Source organism: Trichoplax adhaerens, genomic scaffold (assembly GCF_000150275.1).
Source record: "Trichoplax adhaerens TRIADscaffold_1 genomic scaffold, whole genome shotgun sequence".
Taxonomy (NCBI): Eukaryota; Metazoa; Placozoa; class Uniplacotomia; order Trichoplacea; family Trichoplacidae; genus Trichoplax; species Trichoplax adhaerens.
This window is the reverse complement of record NW_002060943.1, coordinates 9,735,083-9,759,567: the sequence shown is the minus strand read 5'-3', so window position 1 is coordinate 9,759,567 and position 24,485 is coordinate 9,735,083. Positions and strand designations below refer to the sequence as shown.

At 33.4% G+C, this 24,485-nt stretch overlaps 3 protein-coding genes across 3 annotated transcripts; 2 read left to right on the top strand and 1 right to left on the bottom strand.

The window, feature by feature from the left end:
• Positions 1-270: 270 nt before the first annotated feature.
• On the top strand, positions 271-3,598 carry TRIADDRAFT_63547 (uncharacterized protein; the record flags this gene model as incomplete). Its single annotated transcript, XM_002108893.1, has 19 exons — positions 271-309; positions 380-445; positions 575-664; positions 917-1,003; positions 1,145-1,183; positions 1,306-1,488; positions 1,579-1,685; positions 1,812-1,891; positions 1,977-2,086; positions 2,187-2,240; positions 2,326-2,376; positions 2,449-2,487; positions 2,559-2,582; positions 2,663-2,733; positions 2,843-2,908; positions 2,978-3,063; positions 3,130-3,218; positions 3,302-3,377; positions 3,475-3,598. The coding sequence occupies 19 exons, from the start codon at positions 271-273 to the stop codon at positions 3,537-3,539; spliced, it is 1,422 nt and encodes a 473-aa protein (XP_002108929.1). The 3' UTR covers positions 3,540-3,598.
• Positions 3,599-5,267: 1,669 nt separating this feature from the next.
• On the bottom strand, positions 5,268-10,890 carry TRIADDRAFT_37030 (uncharacterized protein; the record flags this gene model as incomplete). The annotated part of the gene is made up of 26 exons (XM_002108160.1): positions 5,268-5,420; positions 5,490-5,524; positions 5,624-5,675; positions 5,757-5,807; positions 5,866-5,917; positions 6,011-6,072; positions 6,212-6,289; positions 6,368-6,479; positions 6,587-6,666; positions 6,731-6,798; positions 6,888-6,958; positions 7,031-7,083; positions 7,170-7,245; positions 7,322-7,426; positions 7,507-7,577; positions 7,667-7,765; positions 7,839-7,958; positions 8,034-8,146; positions 8,222-8,290; positions 8,463-8,537; positions 8,651-8,843; positions 8,935-9,044; positions 9,131-9,222; positions 9,306-9,448; positions 9,551-9,620; positions 10,799-10,890. The coding sequence occupies 26 exons, from the start codon at positions 10,888-10,890 to the stop codon at positions 5,340-5,342; spliced, it is 2,223 nt and encodes a 740-aa protein (XP_002108196.1). The 3' UTR covers positions 5,268-5,339.
• Positions 10,891-11,610: 720 nt separating this feature from the next.
• On the top strand, positions 11,611-16,229 carry TRIADDRAFT_19587 (uncharacterized protein; the record flags this gene model as incomplete). Its single annotated transcript, XM_002108892.1, has 11 exons — positions 11,611-11,708; positions 13,041-13,167; positions 13,765-13,823; positions 14,279-14,439; positions 14,593-14,637; positions 14,767-14,863; positions 15,059-15,145; positions 15,359-15,470; positions 15,636-15,795; positions 15,938-16,025; positions 16,091-16,229. 11 exons carry the CDS (start codon positions 11,611-11,613, stop codon positions 16,227-16,229), a joined length of 1,173 nt encoding a protein of 390 aa, XP_002108928.1.
• Positions 16,230-24,485: the final 8,256 nt, after the last annotated feature.

Here is a 24,485-nt window from a genome sequence, read left to right as displayed (position 1 = left end):
CTGTAGTCCACGGTGGAATCATGGTCATTGGTCATGCGTGGACTTCTAGAAATATACTGTACAGTACAGTACTGGTTACACGGTGACTACTGGCTGGTCTGCAAAGGTGTAGTTTGCAGGCGCATACGCACATCTGCACAAGTAAGATCAATAACGAACCAAGTTGGTACTACCAACTGCTAGATTTAATTCGCTGTCAGTTTACTCTCTGTGGACCGTGATCATGATGTCGTCGATTTGTCGCTTACCGGGTGTCAGAAACTACCGGTTATGGCACAAGATATTGGTAAAATAGATATAACAGAACGAGTGAGATAGACTCGCTAAAACTATATAGGGTAATAATTTTAATCTATACCATCTTTGTCTTAATTTTTAGACCAGAAGTATTTTTGGTAGCAGATTGCAATCCAGCATTGCTAGCCCAGTATTTTCTTATCAGCAGGTGCTGCAGCCTTTAAGTTAAAATAAAATTAATTAAGTGCGCTTTTCTATCCAGCAATGATTACGATACCGAATGGTTTAGATAGTGATTGATGTCTTTAGCTTTTTAACGGTTACTTATGAATTTTAGTCCCTAGAGAACGTCCCAGAAACATTGGTGACAACTATTGATAATGGTCTTCGGATAGCTTCAGAAGACTCTGGATCTCTAACCGCCACTGTTAGTAAGATTAGTTAGAATTGTCTACTTTCATCGTGGGATATTTAGTTTTGGTACAGCGAGTTTTCGAGTTTACTCAATTTATTATTGCTGCACGTAATTTTAAATAATGTACAATACTATATATGCAAATTAAATTTCATCATATTTAAAAGAGCTATCACATGGCAAAGTAGGGAAAGGTACTAATGTATGTTATTTCATTACCATTGCACTTACATTTTTAATACATATGTATAATTGTTTACTAAGATTGGCTTATGGATCGATGCGGGTAGTCGCTTCGAGAACGATGACACGAATGGCGTAGCACATTTTTTGGAGCATATGATTTTTAAGGTACTATCCATTTTATGCTTCGAAAACACGGCCTTCGCTAGTGCACTCGAATATTTAGTTTATCTCATAGTGCACCTTACTGTGCTTTCTGACATCGACGTAATGTGGCATTGATCGAATCAAGACAATTTACGTTTTTAGGGAACAAAGAGGCGTTCACAATTGGCTTTAGAAGTGGAGGTACAGCAAATATCGTTGGCGTATTCCACTTAAATGTTACCTTTTTTGTTTTATTGAAATTAATTATTCTATGTACAGTATTATTGGCTGTATCATCAAACTAACTTTTACAATCACTATAGATTGAGAATATGGGTGGACATTTAAACGCTTATACATCCCGTGAAATGACTGTATACTTTGCAAAGGTATTGTCGAAAGATATTCCGAAGGCTGTAGAAATATTGGCTGACATAGTTCAAAATCCTTTACTTGGCGAAGCTGAAATGGAGCGCGAAAGAGGAGTAATTCTTCGTGAAATGCAGGTTTCATTTTTTGTCTAATCTAATATATTGATTTTCCTAGAAGTAGCCGAATGTTAATCTGTATTTGTTATAATTCATATACAAAATTAGGAAGTGGATACGCAAACTGATGAGGTAGTTTTCGATCACTTACATAGTACTGCTTATCAGGGAACAAACTTGGCTCGTACCATACTTGGCCCAAGTAAGAATATTAGGTAAGCTATATTGTACTTCGTATGACATTCTTATACGGAGTTTCACTAAAGGGCAGTAAAATCATGCCAGTTCATAGGATGTATTAGTTAACTATGTGTGTAATATTTTCTTCTTGTACTTCTAAGGTCTATAACGCGGGATGACTTGCTCGATTATATTTCTACACATTATACAGCTCCTAGAATTGTTTTGGCTGGTGCCGGAGGTAATTTATAGTTATTGATTATGTATTTGGGTATTTCTTGATACTTCTCGGTAACCTAACTATTTTATTGTTATTGATTCTTGAGGTGTGAAACACGACGATCTACTTAGGTTAGCGGAACAGAATTTTAAGAATATACCGACAGCATCTGATAAATTTTCTGGGCTAACTCATTGTCGGTATACAGGAAGCGAGGTGCTATAGACTTACATTTACCTATAATGTGTGCTTTATTACATAATAGAACGCTACTTTATGTTATCAGCTATCGATTAATAATTGGTGGTTAATATAGATTCTGGTTCGTGACGATAATATGCCTTTGGCTCATATCGCTATTGCAGTGGAGGTATGAAAGAAATGGGATACTACGTATTGTAGGTGGTGCTGTATATAATGGATCTAATTATACCTTCCATTTTATTTCTTTACAGGGCTGTGGATGGACTCATCCTGATTACTTTCCTTTATTAGTAGCTAATGCTGTAAGTTAATTATTTGATCTATGCTTGACAGTTCATCGTTTGATTTGAAAGTTTTGTTGTCTGTTACTATAGATCATCGGAAATTGGGACAGATCTTTTGCGTCGGGGCAGGTAGTATTTCCTTATTGGATATTTAGATGATGGATAAAAATTAATTCTGCTATTTTACTTTGCTGTATTAGAACAGTGGAAGTCGTTTGGCTAGGGTAAGCTGTAATATTCAAGATTGCGGCATTATAAAGTTTATTAGCGTAATTTAGCTTATCATTTTGTTTCTGTACTATAGATCGTACGAGAGAATGATCTAGCCCATAGCTACATGTCATTTAATACTTGCTACACGGACACTGGTTTATGGTAATGAAATAGATGAGTTCAACAGTGTACAATAAATTTATTACTTTTACGAGCGAAAAATACTATTACAATTCTTTACATCTAGATGAAGATTTCATTTTCTTTTCAGGGGGGCTTATTTTGTCACAGATCGCATGAAAATTGACGATATGGTCTTTAGCTTGCAAAAGGAATGGTAATTTACTCTTTTTCCAGCTTCCGGTTTGAGTGTTTATGATATGAAATGTTATTTCCTCACTGTTAGGATGAGAGTTTGTACCGGTATTACTGAAAATGAAGTGAAGAGAGCCAAGAACATGCTCAAGACTACTCTATTTCAGCAGCTAGATGGTATCTTTAATACAATGAAATTGCGTTTAACTCGACTTCTTAGTTAGCTTGTGTTGCATATTAAAGGGTCTACTCAAATCTGTGAAGACATTGGACGACAAATCCTAACTTATGGAAGACGCATTCCACTAGCAGAAGTAGATGCTCGTATTGAGGTATGTTTTCACTAAAATTGAAACTTTTACTGATGATATAGATACCTTTGCAGACAACATATATTTCTATGATATTTTTTTAGCAAGTGACAGCCGGAGTAATCAAGTCAGTTGCTTCAAAGTATATTTATGATCAGTGTCCAGCAGTAGCTGCCGTAGGTAGGTGATAACAATCCAGTGATTTACTCGTATTTCTTTTAGCGCCATGCATAATTAAGGTAGCACTCTAACAATCTAACAAATTATTACATGATAGGTCCTATTGAACAACTTCCTGATTACAATAGAATACGTAGTGGGATGTACTGGCTGCGAATGTAGTTACAGCTAAATAGTGACTTTTACTTTGAGAACGCCGTTAAAATTTGTTTACTTTTTTCAAACTCATTGCATTGCTATTTACGTAAGAGAAAATCGTTGCTATGTTTATGTAAACGTTTTAATCTATAACGCTAAATAAACAAACCGTGGATCAATCTAGTATAATATAAATGCTTACTACCGTCTGAGTTTTATCTCCGAATATCTTAACATCGACAGAATTAGGAATTAAGTGTTGTCATCTAACTGTCTTATTCACTCTAGTAAGTGCAGTAGTTTGCTTGGAATAGTATATTTTTTGTAGTCTGCGCAATGATGAGGTTGATTGGTGTGTTATTATTACTGATAATGCTAATATTAATAGTGTTAACTTAAAGAGATCAATATAAAAGTATTAGTAGTGATTTTAAACGTTAAAGCAATTATTTCGGACTGAATTACTGGTGAGGTTGCTTTAGATTTGAATTTAGCTCCAGTGATCTTCCGTAAATTTTTGGGTAGTGATAGTTGAATGACTTCATAAATTTTCGATGCTTCTAAGTATGGCTTTCTCGTCATCTAGGCTTTTTAATTACTAAACAATAGAAAGTAAACACTACGGATAGAATGGGGGAGATTTGCTGGCGGACGGAGAGGCTTGAATTAGTTTAAATACTTTTTAGAAAGGACCGGACCTGCCAGCATGGCAAATTCATGCATAATTCATCAATTAACATTTCATATCATATAATGCAATTTTAACGAGCTGGCCCATTCACCAGTTTAATGGCTATCGCTACAATAATCCCTTACTATTTCAATTAGTGTAAGTTATAAATATAAATGCTATCTCCAATAATAGTTAAGTAGTTCTCTTTTACTATTACCATAGACCATTAGAAACAAAAGAGATCTACGCGACTTCAATATATTCTCTACGGCTATTTAATGTTATGACAATCATTGGTATACAGTAGACTAAAGTACTGAATGTAAACTTTTCCACAGTATTTTGGCATTATCCATTCTAAACAAAGCAATAATTTACTGTTTCGGGAGATCCGCGTATGTCTATATGTATAGCATCATAGATTATAATTGTAATAGACTAAATATTGCCAAGAATTTAAAGCTTACTATAGCTCTTTACGCTAATCTAAGAAAAGCCGTATATAGGTTGACTGATTTTAATTATATGCTTACTGCTGTTTACAACAAATCTGGTACTAATATCTATAAGCAGTTTCAGATTTTAATCTCAAAAGATTTTTTAGCTGGATTTATTATTACCACTGTTACGTAATTAAGTATGCATTGACAATGTTCGGGCAAAAGTTATGGGAGCATCATTATATTTTACGCACATTAACTATGAATAATCTTTGATTCGGTATTTCGCAGAGTATAGAATGATGCATTCTTACCTAAGTTTAAAACTTAATATGCATCTGGCTCGAGATGTTAATAATACCAGTATTCTACAACACTGGTCAAGACATTGAACCACACTAAGAAATAAGGAATGTGATTTGCGTCAAATTTTAAAGGGAGGCAGATACTCCGGTACAATCTCTATCTTCCCTTTTACAGTTTCACTAAAGAGGATGCCGCATTTTTATACATAGTCTAGGATGGCTTTACGAATAACAGCTAGAGTGCGCTAAGAAGTAGTGTGAAGCTCATCATAAATATTTATTGAATATTTTTGATCGAATAACCATACAGAAAGTTAGATTTACGTTCGATCTGATAAAATCGTTACAAATTCATTCACCCGCGAACTCATCTATATACAGTAGTACAGTCAATCAGCTAGCATTATTAAAAAGGAATCAGATCCGTAAGGTCACTTTTAGGAGGCGTCATTTTCTCCGGAAAAAAGGATACGATTGTATTGAAAAGCTAATGAAGAAACAATGCACTTAAACTAAATTTCATTTTTAAGTTGACCCGTATATTAAATGTACTTACTTTTAGACGGTCATTGAAATAGTGCTTAGTAGGTTCTGCTAATAACGTATTAAAATTAGCTATCTTTCTTACTCGCAATGCGTATCGTCGTCAAATCAAGTTACGCAAAATCAATGTTAAAGATCTTGACATACCTGCGGATTTGGAAGATATACCATCGAAAAGTAAAGACGCTAGGTGTTGGAACTGTAAATCAGGACATTTATTACATAAATTGCAACTAGTTCATGCGGTAAAGGTAATTAACAAAGTAAGCATAGAGTCTACCTCTTCACTTTCGTCTTGGCTATTATGGTCAATAACGTCTCCCAAGTTTGCCTAAAGTAACAAACAATTAAATATCCGAGCAAGTATTGATTACTAAACTAAGACAAACCTGCAAGTATTGAAGTGCTTTTACGGAATCTTGAGTTGTAAGTTCCATGTATCTGATAATTAATTAGTTGTGTGTAAAACTACCAATGTAATCACCAATATGGTACTATAAAATGGATCACTACTTCACAAAAGTTAACCCCTACCTCTGCTTTCTTAGTAGCCAAAAGCACCGTCTTGCTACGGTTTTTCCAGTTGTCCGTATCAACTAGAGAATATATTGATAATAACAACGATTAATGTAATCATTATTCACGTATATTCGCTCGAAGTTGGCAAGAACTACAATAGTTATAATCAGTAAATTACATGTATAAGCTGTATATGAAAGTATACATTTCAGTAACCTGTAACCGCCAAAAGTCATCTAATCGAGGTTGACTGGAGAGCGATTTACCAGGATTTCCTCCAAACATGTAATGAGTCTAATACCAAGAGCGATAGTGTCAATATGAAAAACTTCTCTTTCAGACGAAAAGTAATACACATAATTCCCGTCAGACCTTTTTTATAGGATTATAGACAAGCTGATGTGCGTATCGAGGACGTGGTTCCAAGTACTGCATTTGATTCCAATAATTCTCAGTGTTATTATCATTTTGATAAACGCATGACCTAGATAAGGTCAACAACAAATAGCAGGATCATTTTAATTTTATATACATATTTTAGTATTAAATTCGGATATGAAGCAATAAGCTCAGCCTATGGTATAGCATTACCAATGACATGAGCTCAGATCAAACACCCATACTGAGTTACAAACATTTTCACCTTTCCGGTTATTGTCCTTTTTACATCCCTGTCATGGAATAGCGGAAATACGTCAGCGCATATCTATCGATATAATTACGGTATACTATTACCGAGAAAACATAGATTTCTCCAAGAACCGAGTCAATAGTGGCACGTTGCGTAAATCCCGAAGCGGGAACTAATACAAGTTGACATTAATATTTGCACAATGGCCAATTTATTATGTATACCATCCAATAAAGGCGTATACAAATCAAATTCTCATACCTGCTGCTCTACCAAATTTATCATAAACCATAGAAAACTCTTGCAATTCCGTATCGTAAACATAGAAGTCACTACAAGTTTTAAAAACATATTAGTTCTTGTTGAAATGAAAATACTATTTAGCAAGATTATCATGGTTCGACCTGAATACGTATGCCCCTTTTTGGCCACCAAATATATATAGTTTTCTCTTTAACTAGCTCATTAAAATAGCAATGTGGATTTTGTTATCGAATATATAAAAGAAGCCGGATGCTAATCATCAAATTCTAACTGGCTTACATCATCAAATACCATCACGTGACCTGTCCTGGACGGTATTCCAGACTTACTCGACTTAAAGCCATCGCAATCGTTGCTATTCATGACATTTTAAATAAATTAAAAATTAGATATCCTAGTAAAATCAAGTAAATTTTATCGTTAGAGCGCACCAAATTTTTGTCCAGTGGTTTTTCCGAAGATCGTATAAATAAAAGCCACTAAATCCTCTTTCAAGTGGTGTCTCATCATCGATATTTCGGACCGAAGTTGACCGACTGTAACATTATTGGAAGTTACCTTAGGGAAACCTGAACGTACTAGTGTTTAAGTACAGTACTGAAAGTGATTTACAAACCAGTTTCCTAAGACTTTTAGGAATTGGCCTCCAAAGATATATATGCGCTCGTTTTCATGATCAAGGCACATCTGCACAGAAAGGAAACTGTTAACTAACGTCTAATATCGGAGTTATTCTGTGAATATCCGTAGATTAATAAACATAGAAGCAAATAAACCTGATGGTCATAAATCAATGAAGGTCCTCCATCAGCTTCAGTATCCGCACTTATCAATATCCATTTGTTACTTGCAATGTCAAAATAATAGAAATCGTTCTACGAGTGGTAATGAAACAGTTAGAATTGGCAGTAAATAAAGCAATACAAATATCAATGTTTAAATTGTCACCTTCAAATCAATCTGCATATTAGTTTTTGATTTAACTTCTACGTAACGACCTAATACGTATAAACGTTGCTTGTTACGATCTATGATCATTTTATGGCAGGAACGGTTACATGGGCCTCCCTATCAATTTTTCAAATGAGTAAGTACAATAAATAACAAATGCTTTGTAATCTAATTAGTATTAAAAAATATTACATCTTTATGAACATTAGCTGAGAGCAATTTCCATTTGTTATCATGAATGTTATAGGCCCAAAGATCACCGATATCATGAGTACCGTCCCAACCGCCAAATACATAAATTGTTCCTTGAAACGACAAATACTATATAGTTACTTTAATTGCACTTTCCTCTTTATGATATAAAAGGATTGATTAGATACCCCTCGTAAAATCAAGACACATTTGATGTCCACCTCTCATGCCAGGTCTTTGGTGATGATAGCTGTAACCTTTATATTAAGATACCAACTTTAGTACAATATTACTTTATGGTGTCATACTATAACATTACAATGGTAGCACTACAATTAAATTTCTCGATTCATTGCACATTAATACTGCAATGCTGTCCTCATCACTAATAATAAAGAGGTCATTAAGAGTCAAAATGTCTATTAAAACCTTCACTTGGTGGTGTTAACAATGTCCAGTAGGGTTTCAAGTCTTGATTTTTAACATAACCTTCAAATAAATCTTCTGCGATGGTAGATATGCATTTAGAATTATAACAGCTTGTAAAGCTGGATCGTAAACAAAATGGCAAGCTATACATAACTTGATATTAAAAAGAATGAACGGTATTTCCATACCATGCAAAGCTTCCATTATGATGTTTTCACAGCTTTCGAAGTTGCCCTGTTTCACTAACTCCAGGTATAATTTCGTCAAAAGAGGATCTTCGAGAACAACATTTGTATTCTTTTGTAACGATGAAAATGCTTCCATGAAGTCGTGCTGACGAAAATACTTTAGGCATAGCCTAATCGCTTCAGTCTCCTTAAACTATGAAATAGTTAGCAAAATATATTATTTCCCAGGATACTGTAAAAAAGATAAGATCATTTGGTTTCTTCATTGAGAAATAAGATTGTACCCTTGCAACTTTCTGGATACAGTCGGTCACTTTTTCAGCATCCTTTATCCCTCGTAACTGTATATACCAAATACTGAAGCCAAAGTTTGGACTCCTTGTTTGTATAGGAACTAGAATTGAAATATATTATTGACGTAACTGAAGTCTTAAATAAGAACTGACTATAAAATAGCTACAAAAGAATTACGCATCCTACCTATTTTTATAAATTGACACGGAAACATCACATCATTAATTTTATGCTTAATATTGAAGATTTCAAGATTTCGATCATCATCTCTCAAGCCACTGCGAGATAGAATGTAAAATCTATAAGCATCTGATAGTACTGTGGGTGATACAATACATAATTATTTAACAATCGTAACTACCTATCTAGCAGTTCCATTAAGTTATCTTCATCTATACCACCTAGAACTTTAAATCGTTTTAGGTCAGATACATGAGGCTTTTCGAATTTTCCAACAATTAATTCTTGAACAATAGCGGGTGATGTCAATTTCAATAAAAGAAACTAAAGAAGCCGTTCAAACATAGATTATATGCGTTAATGCCATTATACTTAATATTTGCAGTTACTTGCTGAGTACACATGGAGAATAACGTCAGATATAACCTGGGGTGGATTACATGAGCGCGATAGCCACCGCGAGGATTGGTCATGTGGTCTGTCCTCCAGAATGTTACTATAAAATCGGTGCAGGCGTTAAATATTATTGTAACCGCATAACAAAAAAAATGTTTCGTTAATCAATTACGCAGCAGTGAATGCTTTCTAAACTGTACTCTATTAGTAATGTCTAAGCTTATTCTGTAATATGCAGTAGCATTTATACCAGTCTTCGGGGAGGGCAGTCGAAGTACTGAACTGTATAATCGGCTACAAGTCTAAGACCGCAAATAGGTAACAGTAGTTGAATACTATCATGCAGAAGCAGTAATTAATTATATATTATTCAACCTTTGTTGATATTTTTCTCAGAGATTTATATTCCTTTCTAATTACTAGCCGAACACCCATCGCTAACGATGGTTCATTAAAATATAGTACTGGTTAGAGATACACATATTTAGGTTCATGTCCATTTCATCTGATCGTAATTAATCTCACTAACAGACTCGCATTGTACTCCTGGATCTGTACTCTTAGATCTCTAGGAGTACATTACAGTACAGTTATCTCAGAGAATCGGTGAGTCCAGCAAAGATTCTGGAATCTTTCGCATCCACCTTCTTAAAACGGGATTTAGCGGTAGTATACTGTAAACTGTGTTGTATAGTACAGTACAGTACGGTAAATTTATACAGAGAACATGATCAACAAAATAATGGCCCGTTCCTGTGATCAGTGATACTTACCGCACTACTGTACAGCGATGGACTACTAGACTGACATAATAGTCCATGGACCATCGTACAGCAGGCCCAGTCGTATATTCGATATGATCCAGCCCAGTAATAAATAAATACAATTGATAAAAGGCTTTACTATAATTTACGAAACTCTACAGTACCTAGCTATCGTGATCAAGGCATAAATACCACACTGGTTGATCCTATCACGCTGTAACTTAAAATGGTACAATAACCACAAAAGGAGATCCACAACACTACTTATTAGATCAGCAAGTCACCGATGCTGATGTAGAGTAACTATTGCACTATACTGGACTGTGCAATGAGTGTGCATTCAGCAAAAAATAATGCATTGCCCGCCCGGACACTAACGTTTGCAAACGCACATAAACATAGGAGTTGATAAAAACTTGTGTAAGTATGCATACAAGTTTAGATCAGACATTATTCGTCGTACTTCGGATCCAGTCAATTTCAAGCCAATCGAGAATATAAAAATGTAACTTACTTAGGGTGAAAATCGGATTCATAACTTGACCAGTTATTAATACGATACGCTATAACTTGCTTCTTATTCTTATTGCTCGATGTATTCAGCATATTAAACCTATATATTTGGTGTCTTTTAGAACCTTTACAAGAAGGCGTGCTATTAAAATAGAATTAAATTATCAATTAAAAGTTGTAGTTGTAACTATGTAACTGTTATATGAAATCATACGTTCTACAGTACAGTACAGTACAGTAAATGTAAAATTAAAATGTGTACAGTACTAAGTCCTGTTTACTGTACTGTACTGTACTGTACTGTACTAGGAACTTCAATACAACTTTCTCTTGAATTCCCTTCATTAATTAACACACGTAACAAAACAAAAAGTTAAAAGGTTCTTCTACTGTACAGTACAGTACAGTACTGTACTGTACAGTACAATACAGTACTGTAAATCTGATAAGAGTACAGTACTGTACTGTACTGTACAGTACTGTATAAAACTAAACGCAAATTTCGTACAGTACAGACTGTACTATCTTTATTTACTGTACTGTAGAACCCACGCTTGTCAATCGCCGACTATTCTGTTCAGTACCGTAGTCTCAGTCCATACTCTTTCCTCTATAGTCTCCGTTCGGAGCAAAATAAATTTTTCGGATCAGATGGGTAAGCTACAAACCAGTGTTGAACAGAGATCCAACACTTGTTCGAAAGGACGCCTTGATTCCTATCGAAAATCCCTGATTTTACAGTCGGCAACCAAATCCCTTGAAGAGTGATAGCTGACTTAGTTACTACTACTGATATGAAATATAAACCCGAAGATGTCAGATCAAGAATTATACTGTATATGTAACGGACCCTATCATGATAATGAATTTATGATTCAATGTGACGTCTGTAACGACTGGTTTCATGGACGGTTTGTATTAACGTACTACTATACTTGATCATAGAACTTATCGTATGAATGCATTGTTCATTAATTAATGACACTGGAATGAAATACTGTGATAATTATGACTTTGAATTTTATAAACTTTATGCTTAATTTAAGCGTCACAAATGCGTTTCTATTACCCTATTAGCATTGACTTTGTTAGCTTTCAGAAATGGATACTACATATTGTACTATATATATACTGTAGTGCCGATATCTTTAACTGTGTAACAACCTTAGTAATAATATTGTCCATTATTAAGCGTATGCTGTACTTTTATATCTGAAACTACCGTATTTCCTGGACTAAATGATTTCTAAGAGAACCACAAGAGTGACTACTACTTGGTACTGTATAAACTCTCTGCAGCTTGTAAAGTCATAGGGCAACGAGAAGTTGGCGTTTATGCACACAGACAGATTGATCTCTGTATTGTACTAACAAAAACGGTTAAGTACAAGGCAGTATAGCTTGTTAACTGTTAGGGTTGAATAATAATAAATAGAATCCAATATTTAATTCACGAATAGCTATCCCTTCTATAGCAATGACGATATCTAGAGTTAAGATGCATCTACAGTATGTAACTGTATTATACTGTCTATGATAACAGGTTCACTAACAGCGTATAGCTAGTTAGACGCCTCGGACCTGATTGTGTAATGTATATATATAAATTATATCTATAATGCACAGTTGGGTGTGTGGGCTTGACTACTATTATAATGTGCGTAGGAATAACTAAGCTTACTGTTATATGTATGCCAAATGTACATGTAATATTATACATACCACTGTATTAAAAATTTACAGTATAATAATAATAATACTTATACGCGAAGTATCACTAGCGGGATATTTTACTTTTGCGGTTTTATTAATTATAGTTATTAGTAGTTAATCTTCAGTATGCTTGCTTCGTGATACTAAAAAAGTTGCATAAACCGTTCCACAAACTGGTATTTACCTTAGGTTAAGGTAAACAATTTGTAGTTTTCCCTAGATCCAGAATAGTTACTAGTCTATCATAATATTTGAAAAAAATGAGTAAGGGACGTATGGTGAGATAAGGATCGAGCAAAAAATTACGTGGTATTTCTTTATGTAGATACAAATATGTGTTCGTAGAGTTCGGCTGATTAGTATTTCACATTATATTCGTATATGCTTAAAAATTAAGTGGTATCCTTGTGTTTGTATCTTTCTTTGTAACAGGTTTTGTTCTAAAGGATAGTAATCTCATTAAATTCTATACATACTCAGAAACTGTAAACACTTGTAACAATTGGTTATATTTTCTTACATATTCTTAGATGTATTGGAATTGAAGAGTACGAAGCGTCTCGTATTGACACATACCACTGTCCTAAATGTTCCGATTTGTTCGGACCATTAACGTGTAAGAAGGACTTTAGTTACGAAAATTCGCATAACTTGCTAGTCAACTTTTATTAGTTTCACATTTTTGCAATATATCTCTAATTAAGAAGTATTCCCTTTGCAGCTTTACTGATTAATTAGTTAATAAATCGTCTGCTTTCAGTGTGTAGTACGTGTTTCGAAACATTATCTAAGTTAGAGTGACTTAACTCAACCGTAGAGTATTTAATTATATACATTATATCGATAGTATCATTTAAAATATCTCTAAATGAGTAACATACAGTATAAAAGAAAATTTACTATCGGTACATGTAATTGTACCATCGTAAAACTTGTACTAGATGAAATACTGAATTGTACAGCAAATCTTTTCGTAGTATGTGCTACTAGGCTGGTAATTATGAAATTTATTGCGCCTTATATAAGAAAAATCTTTTTAAAACCTAAACTAAAGATTGTTATATTACCACATTCAACCTAGTACACAACTAAACGTATTGTAGGACTAACAAATGAAGCTAATTTCCTTTTAGTAAAGTCTCGAAGGGTTTGGCATAGGCAGGACTACGCAGAAGTAAACGACGGCAGAAAGGTCTCGTCAATTAGCTGCAATAATTAAATATTCGGGTAATTAATCAGCATTAATTCGAATAGGCCATTCAAAATGGAAACGTGTCCTTCGTAAAACAACTAGACGATCGCAACTTTTCTTGGTAAGATAACTTACTGTAAATACTGTACTTTAGACTTATTGTATTTGGTAAAGTACCGTATTTTAGCTGGGAGTAATGCTACTATTAGAGTATCCGAGCGTAGCAAAATTGTAGAAATTTTCCATTGCAATTTCATAGTCGTTAATGAGGCAAATTCTTGTGTTCAAAGCTTCGTATGTGAAAACTTCGAATGTATGGTACTTTGAAATCATTTATATCAAAATAACTTACATGCAGCCTGAAATTTATAGCGACAGTCGTTAGTTGTGAATTCGACATCTCTAAATAATTCTAACCGTTCCCAATGATAGCTCTTCTTTTCTAGAATACTTTCATTTAATTGCGATAGTGATTTAAAAATGAATCACTATTAAACTACTGTAATAATAATAAAATGATATTTTCATGCTGCAGTGCTTTATGGTTATACTGCATGTTTCTTATTTTATTATAAGTGGGGAAGAAATTATACTGAATTTAACTGGCGCAGACCTGAGTCCTAATTTTCTTGAAAGTGAAGGATTTCGACGACCGATTTTGGTTAAGAACAAATCTGACCTGGACATCACCGTACCCCCAGCGACGTTTACGGTAGCTGACGTCGAAAGATATGTCGGTACTGATCCCTAATTGTCATCTGTATTTATCAGCATAGCATTTATGGCTGTGAGAATGTTAATTAAAACATTTTATCAGACTTCACTAAATATTGAGAAACAGCGTAACTGTTTTGTCGAAAGAACGTTTACATGAAGTATTTTCATTATAGGATCAATGCGAAATCTAGATGTAATCGATGTGGCAAGGCAGGCACGTAATTTTACTTAAGCGAATGCATGATGCACGTTGTCTTTAGTTGATTATTATTTCTTTAACTTTGCGTAAAATAGTTTTTGGTTTGTTTAACTGGTTAACATTAATTGTTATGCAATTAAACAGGAAGATATTAATATGAAGATGCGTGAATGGACGGAATATTATAATAGCAGCGACAGAAAGAGAGTATTAAATGTGATCAGCTTAGAGTTTTCTGATACGAGGTAGATCTGAATTCTCAGTTTTGCGTTGCTTAAAGCTTATCTGCATTCGTTTTACTACATTGTGTATTGTGCGTACAGTTTAATAGCCTTGATTTTGAGTATCAACGTATGCAGTAGTTAAAAAATGTTGATATTCAACCATAAACTATTGAGCTAACTGTTAAAAGATGGTTAATGAATTTCAATATGCCTTAGATTGTCTGACTTAATCGAAGCTCCAGCTATTGTGAGACATATAGATCTACTAAAGCACGTCTGGCCAAAATTTTCATCGGAAACAGGGTAATTTACGCAGTTTTATATTCGTATACAATAGTATGAACGAAAGTAGATGTTAGATTGTAACAAATTTCTTTGTTCATGGTGACGAATTTACATTGCGGTAATTTACTAGGTCAATCTGCGGCATTATCATTGATTTTTGAAAGATTGGATGTTTTCGTAATTTGAGGATAATTAACAATATAATTGTTATTAAATTTTAAATCAAAGTAGCCCTTTTCGTAGGCCTCAAGTTAAGAAATACTGTCTCATGAGTGTAAAAGCTAGCTATACTGATTTCCACATTGATTTTGGTGGTTCCTCGGTTTGGTATCATGTCCTAAAAGTAAGGCTGATCATCACTATTTATCATTTACTGTATCAATTACATTCGAAATAACCTACTAGCCGCAAATATATTTACATTAGAGCAAATGGTTAATTCATTATTTCGTTGTAGTATCTTATTTTATACTTACCATACAATATAATACCTTACGATATCAAATAGGGCGAAAAAGTATTTTATTTAATCGAACCAACGCCTGAAAATTTAATCACATACGAGCAATGGGTTTCCTCAAAGCTACAAAATGAAGTTTTCTTAGGGGATGAAATGCAATGCTATAAATGTCGTATAAGACAAGGCGAAACTCTATTCATACCAACCGGTCTGATCCCTTCAGTGCCATATCTTTTGCATTTTTTTTTCACGGTCGTACGTGCCGATGTCTGCCTATTATTATATCAATTAGATGAGCTCAGGAATTACTGTAAAGAATTGTATAATCATGTTGCCAAAATTTGCTGCAGGGTGGATTCATGCAGTTTATACACCGACGGATTCTTTGGTTTTTGGAGGAAACTTTTTACATTTCTTAAATATGGAATTGCAATTAAAGTACATACAATGTTTGGGTTATGTAAGTATTGGATGATTAATTATCGCTATTTACTTTAATGTAGGGTGTATGACTTGGAAATCAGGTTGAATACTCCAGAGAAATTTCTGTTTCCTTTCTTTGAGACTTGTATCTGGTATTCCGGACGCTATCTAGTGGATCTTAGGGGAGGTGATTCAGAAAGTAATCTAAAATATCATTAGAGTTAATATCGATTTTAGATATTATTAATATCCTTTATAGAGAAAATATTAGTATCTCCTCACTTAAAAGAAGCAGCGGCGGCTGTGTTGGCATACTTGCGAAAATGGTGCCTAAAAGAGAATGTAATGATTGTGCAACACTAGATCAGTTGCTTTCTAACTTTATTCTAAAATTACGTAATTATGATTCGTTCTAAGATTAAGAGACATAAGCGCTATATCCCAACTTGCATCAACTTTAAACAATTAATTATACATCTGGAAGAAGTAGTTTCAGAACAATTGTCGGTGAGTACTACCTATAAAGTAAAAAAGACGCGGAATATTTAAAGTTAAGGGAATTTGTTTGGGTGGGATACCTTTTATGTTTAAATTGCTAAATTACCTTTTGCAGTATAATCTGTCCTAATCAAGGCTACAGTTTGAATCTTAGTTCTTTTACATTAATCGAAATCTTGTGTGCCCTTACTTAAAGACTAAGATTGGAAGTAATTCAACGGAGATGAAAATTTCCGACTGTGTAACAAAGACTTGCGATACCCCTGGGTCTGAATATTCTATGCAGTATGTTCACGTTTTTGCGCATAATCTAGTATTGTACTTGTACTTAGCTTATTGGCGTGTGCTCACGTATGGAACTGCTGTACGCGTATGTTTAAATTTAAAGGTCAAAAAGCTATACTTGCAAGAAGGCAGATTTGAAAGGAATAGGATTGAAACTTTCACGTTCGTTACGTAATTATCTATTGCCATTCTGATTTATTAGCAGTTTGGTTTATAGTTAGTAAAATATAGTTGTATAATATGTAAAAGGAAAGCTATTGATTGCAGGTAATAATCAACAAAGTATTGTTACTGGAAGTAGTGTCCCTCCTTTGACATTAAGCCTAAAAGCTACGCCAAGAATAAAAGAGTATGTTACTAACAGTAAATAAGTCAGAGTAGTTATTGAGTTAGTTCCTGTCTTTAAAAACTATCAATGAATTTCTTTCCGGTAGAAAGAAAGCCTCACTCGAAAATGACTTTACGGGAACTTGTCAAGAGCTATCACATTCAATTGCCGATGCCAAAGATTGCGCAGGTCATCCCGCTTGTGCCCTGCTCTACCTAGATTAAATTTTTTAAATAAATCCACGGTAAGAAAATTCATTCATGACGCAGATTCTACTTCACTTGCAGGTCGAAACAGCCGAAACTCATCAATTAACAACCATAAAAGACAAAATGATGATTCTGACGCTCATGAACAAGGTTGTACAGTATACTCAAAGGATGAAGAATTATTTATGCTTCGATAGATAACGTTACTTGCTTATGCTATTTTTTTAGAAAGTAAGCGAAGAGTTTCCGATTTTAAATCTAATCCCGAATACAAAGATAAAAATGTTAGGAACTTACTGCAACGATTAAATTTTGTTCGAAGTTTATAATACGTTTTGTTCATTTTAGGACGAAAGCTGTAACATGCTTGATGATACGCCGTCAGCTCACTTTCGTGACAATGATTCTAACGTCAAGTCGCCTGATTTGCTTCTCTTGGGTGTTGCTACGTCTGGTAGTGATAGCAATGTAGAGAGATCTTGCTATTTCAATTATTTTATTTTATAAATTTGAATATATTTCATTTAAACTATAGCCATAGAAAATGAAAAATCGAAAACAAAAAGGGTCAATAGTAAAACAACGAAACAGAGACTTGGTAAAATACTAAAGATCGATAAAACTGGTAGATACCTCTGGTAAAACTTACTGAAACTGTGGAACTCTTGGCCAAGTCATACTATACTACTATTTATTACCTTATTCAGCAATTTTTTGTGGTTTGGATTGTACTGTAGTTCTGAAAGCGTTGAATTTTCGGTATTCTTGATTCTCACCGGTTACTGGTATGTGCGTAACTGCATGAAATATACAGTATGTATTACTTACAGTGATCCAAAATTATGATAGTGTGAGAGTACTTGGAACTTGTTAAGTTATAGTACGGGATAAACTGGTCGTAAAATCGCATGTAAATGCGTACTTTTACACTACTGTACAATATAATTATTTTCTACTACGTAATTTATTTTACATTGCCCAAAAATATGAGAATGTTACTTTTATTAATCTACAGCATTAACATTTTTTGACGTCATTCCGAAGAATCATGTCATTATTAGTATATATATAATATACCTTTGGTATTGCAATAACTTCGGTCTTCCTAAAAGCTATATTCATAAGGAATGTATATATGACGTACATACCAGTATATTTTATAGTACTGCTATATATTATTTATTTATGTATGGCATTGATTGTAATCTTTCTTGTATCTAGCTTTTTAAAAAAATATTTTTTGTGATATCTTCCGCAATGATGATGCCAAAGAGGACCAGCTACAATACCACTTCACTCAATAAATATCCTCAACATTAGATAGCTTATCGGCGTTTAATGTTTATACTTAGGAATTCGTTTTCATCGAATTTATTAAGTCATAATTTAATCCATAAGTGAAGAAAGGCAGTAATTGTTGAATGAAATGTGCTTATACCCTTTAGCCACAAGGAAAAGGTTATTATACTGTAGATGCATTCATTGCTTGTCTATGTGTACTGCAGTACTGTACAAGCAATGCGTATTGGATACATTGCTGCATAGATACTGTAGCTGTACAGTACAAGCAATGCATATTGGACGCATTTCTTGCCTATGTGTACGCGTACAGATATAGTCGTATAAGCAATACATCTAATATGCATTGTTTGTCTGCATAGTATTATAAGCACAGAAATTAAAAAAAACGACAGAACTGAAACTGTCATCAACCAAACAACCTAAGAAAAAGAAGAACGCTTTGACTTAAAATAGTTCGACCCCGAAGGCCTTTAAATTTCAACAAGTTCTTCAATAGAATCTTCTTTTGCTCTCTACTCTAAATTTTCTGATTGCACTATCATTTATAGGCTTCGCAGGCCCTCAGTGGTACTTTAAATTAAATATTTATTAATCAATCACTCTTAACCATACAAAGTGTATCGTTACAAACATTGGCCTAGCATGATCATGATGACATGTAATTTAACTATAATAATATCAACATTTTATGTACGTATTTATACAAATTCGTGGCCAGCCGTTAACGGTAATGAGACTACATTATCGTCTTTGGCTGTAACATACCTAACAAGGCGATCTTTCACACATTCCAATGTTAATGTAGTTACATTTCAAAAAGAATTCAGAACTTAAGTTGCCATTTTGCGCAGAAAATCAAAATTTTTTATATGCAGAAATTCTGACAGATGAATACCACTAAATCATCAAATACAACGAAACTAAATTAAAGTTAAGCTATGATTGCATTTACTTCAATATGTTAAATTCACATTTGCTCTTATAACTTGTCATTGCCTCTGCCCTTGGGAACACATGAAAACCCGCTATCCGTAATGTACAGCCATTTTAATCAATTAACTTGGGTACGTACATATTACACGATAAAACCTACCGACCAAAAGGCGTTTATACTAAAGTAAAATCACAACATTGGATTTCTCAGGCTTTCGGTAATTTCGTATCGTAATTATGTACTAGCTACTCACTGTCTATATCGTATGCAGTGCACGGTACGCGATGTACCCGTTGAAAGACAATTCATTAAGGATAGAATCAGCAATAAATTTGCTTATTCAATCTTTTCATATTTAGGAAACTGTTCTGACCTTAATAATTGTATCTCATTCAGAAATCAATTTTACCCAAGGATAGAATCAGCAATAAATTTGCTTATTCAATCTTTGCAAAGTTGTGGAAACTGCTCTGACCTTAATAATAATAATTGAATCTCATTCAGAAATCAATTTTACCACTAGACAATCCTCCGAATTCAATCTGCCTCATACAAATAAATAAGCTAAAACTGGTGAACTAAAATTTTTTTAATGACGAAATTTGTGAACTTAGGGAAACAAGATTAGCAGGGCTTAATCATATTTTTAGATTTGCTGTATTGAAACCGCTATATTTACTCCACCGAAATTAAAATGAATATACTGTATTTATATAATTACCGTTGCATTGGCGAAAAAGATTACAATATCTATGCAGTTACATTAGTTAATACATTACCGATACACAGTACTAAAATATACTGATAAAAATAAAGTCAGTATTGCGAGTGTTTCTGTAAAACTACATAATGGCCGATGGTAGTAGCTAGTCCTCGCCTGAAGTCGTAATTAATTGATCAGTACTTTACGACGATCAGTCTCGCAATGAATCGAGATTCATCGCGAATGGTAATCGTCAACTTGTACTCGTAATTAAAAAATAAATAACGTACGAGTTGTGAGTCATATGAATTTCATATGTATAAAGGACTTACAGTGCAGAGTACAATAAGAGAGAACATTTTCGAATAGAGAAATTACTTCGTTAATTTTTTTATCTTACCAGAAATCGCAGAGTTACATCTTTTATATTTTACATATAAAATTCATATGACTTCCCAAGGATTCGGGCATTCTATAGAATGCCCGACACTCCAGGCAATGTACGAGAAAACTTCTACAGTACATTTCTTCGTAATAAAAAATAAGACAATTGGACCGTGACAAACTGTATACTGTTGATGCGAACTGGTTCACACTGTACTGTACAGTATTTTTACGTTAGTGTAAGGCATATTTTTCTGAGTTTTCCATGTCTGAAAACAAAATGAACAAGTTATGTACTGTAGTGCGCATAAAATTTAGATCTGCAGTATAAGAAATGTTGAAGCCATTTATGGATTGCAAAGCGACAAAGAATTTAAAACTTCGCATAAATTTGAAATAAAGTAGCTAATGGACTATTACCGAACATCAAGTTATTACAGTATCATTATATACCGTACGAAAATCGTAAAATTATATTATTTATCTGAGAATTTATAGTGTCTGTCAACTTAAGACTACTACACGTGTGAAAGCAAGATTGAAAATTTGAATTTAATTTGATTTCATGTATTTATGAAGTTATAATTACAGGCGATCCGTTATGTGTATATACTGTAAAATGCCCAGTCATAGAAATTCTACTTGCACAGTACTGTATACTACGCGGACACTTAACAAGCAAGTTTTGGAAAACTCTGCTTGAGCTGTGTGTTACAATGGTAAAGCAGCGACACGCCGATCATGTAAAGGTAACTTTATCTACACTGTTCTGCAATACCCATACAATCCTATTATTGATTGTTTCATGTTTTCCATCTCAATTACTGCATACAATACAGTATATATATATTTTCACATGGCGGGCAATTTCGTACACTGCCGGTATCATATACACACAATGGATCAATTGTAATTTATAACTTCGTCAATTAATGGAATCGAATTAAAATTTCAATCTTTACGGGACAAGCGCAGAACGCCAAATTGTAAGGCAGTGTAATGAATGATACTACTGTAAAGTAACTTGACGTGCAGTGAGGAGTGCGTACTTTTTATCTCTCTTTTACTGTACTGTAGTAGGCAGAGATGGGCAAATAACACGTTCTTGAAAATACTATGTCAATTATTTTGTTAAGTGTTAAGAACTATATTATTTTTGTGTTACTTCATGTTATTATATATCATTAAAACTCAAAAATGAAGCAATTATATTGTTTTCATTGCTATGCTACATCGAAGATACGTCTAAGGTGCGTTATGTATTGCGCTATTAATTATATAAAAACGAAACGATTTATTTAGTCATATGAACTTCTATTTGTAAAGGTTTTCATTTAATTAATTCTGATTGATACATGAATTATTCTTTTTACGAGTTGTTTCTGACTAATTAGTAATAACTAATTAGTGCATCTATTATCTATTTAATTATCAGATAAAACTAATCTGAACAGGTGCCTATTTAGTGAATTTTAGTGATTCATCAAATTGTCTATATCAATTAACTATTCTTATTCAATTGATATCCAGAGTGGTGAAGACATTGGATACAAATAAATTGCAGAATTTAATTTTCTTCGCACGAATGCCACTTATGGCGTCCTGCTGGAATGCAGCATTTTTATTTTTCGGGAATGGTTCTGTATCTCGTACTTCTTTTCCATCGGAATACTCGTAACGATAGTTAAGCCCCCACTATCAAACTCTATCTAGCCGAAGAACATAGCTATTCTTAATCTGGATCAACATGGACAAACGACTCCTACAGTATTTCTGTACAAAATACCTAGAAAGTGATAGTATCTTAGTTTTACCCTGCCAAATCAAGATGTCGCCATCTTTTCTTCATTAATTTACAAAGTATGAAAAAGATTACTATAGGAATAACATAAGAGCAATCGCCTAATCTAAAGAAAGGGCGTTTGACAGTATACTAAAATTATAGATAAATTTGACTTAGTAATAAAACCCTATCCATAGAGAAAGGGGATTTATAACATGGCAGTAAAGTACTGTAATGTTGGCTATAATCGTACAGTTACCGTTCAACTTTACGCTTAAACATCAACTGTCAAAAAGTAGCCATAGTTGTCATACAAAATTTTATGATCAGCAATTTCTGTGAACTTTATAAAATTCGAATTTTGGGGATTCGGATTTCGGACCCGGTCGGATTTATAATTTTAATTTTTTTATATTTTTTATTTTCGGATTTTAATTTTTGAAAAATTTTGTATGGGTTGACTTTAGAAATTTGAAGTTTTTATTGTGAATTTGAAACTTGTGAATTTTATGAAGTGACATGAAAGTTACATTAGGAAAGTTTAGTTGAGAAAATAGAAAATAACATGGCAAACGGTAGAGGTTGTGTATGATTGTTATGTAGTTAACTAGACTGTTATTTTTACGACTAAATCTTGATGCTTAAAGGTTCTCTTTTAGACTTCTGTAACATATAATGAGTGAATATTAAGTTTGAAGTAAAGTTTGAGGTATTTTACAGTTAGTTTGATGGTTTTATAGTGTCTTGTAAGGGAATCATAAGGTAACTTTTGTCTGAACTTATAATGATTTTCGTTTTCTTAAGTAGTGCAAAGTAGTTTTCTAAAATGAATCTTAAATATTTATATTTTCTCTCTGCAAAAGATTTGTAAGTAGCATTGTAAAGAATAATGATCAGATGCCCAAAATATGTCCGGTCTAATTTGATAAAACTTTTCGTTCTAAGATTCAGATTATCTAGCTACTTACTGTGATTAATTTCTTACATTCGAAAGTTGGTATCATAGGAGTTACGGTTTATATCGAATATATATTACAATATCTGTGACAAGGTAAACTAATAAAATCGAAGATACCAAACTATAAGGCCAACCCTGCAGACTTCTATCGATTGTGAATACCATAATATTGTAGAAAATAACCTCTATCATAACTTTCTACATGTCAGTATGTGTGGCAACTGTTAATATATAAGCAAAAAATTCAACCAAAAAAAGATGTCATAGTTATGAATATTCATTGTAAAAATCTGCATCGAGTTTCTGGAAATATTGTGTTACGAAAGCACTAAAGAAATAAACTTTAATTAGCAACAAATGCGCATTTGCACAAATTGTAATAGTTTTGCTAACGACTGTCTACGATTAAGATCAGTCTTTACCATGAGATTCCTTTTTTAATAGTTTAATGTTTAGTAACGACTGAATAAAGACAGAAGCGAGCTACCTGGCCTGTGCGTGCCCTAAAATTTCTTTACGCATAATTTCAATTCGTTTCAGTTTGGAATGTTATGCGATCACGTAATAACTGACTAAAAATTCTTATTTACACTTAAGAATCGTATTTGGTATTACCGAATAAATAGATAACGATTCAGCCATTAACGTTATCGTATGAATTTTTTTATCAATTGGTAAACTTCTATATTTCTTATATTAGTTGCATCGATGAAACTTGGCAATTCAAAATACTAATAAACTTGTAACGTAAGTAATTTAAATGATGTGCGATCATCACAAGCTTAACTAACCACTGTAGGTGTAAAACTCAAATGCTTGAGTAAAAAAACCCCGCATTTTAAAAATGAGTGACAATTTTGTAGTGTATAATGTGTATCCTCTCACTAAAGATCATTTAAAATATTATGCATCTGCAGTAATACGTTTTTTTATTTTCTTATTAATAGTTAAGCTCCTTTAAAAATTTTCTTAGGGTACCCGAAATCTGTATGACGTTTATTTCTTATCGTTAGACGAAATTTTTGACGATGATGTAGATTTAGCATCAAGACCATAGTCGTTTCTTTACTTAAGGTGATAATATTATTGTA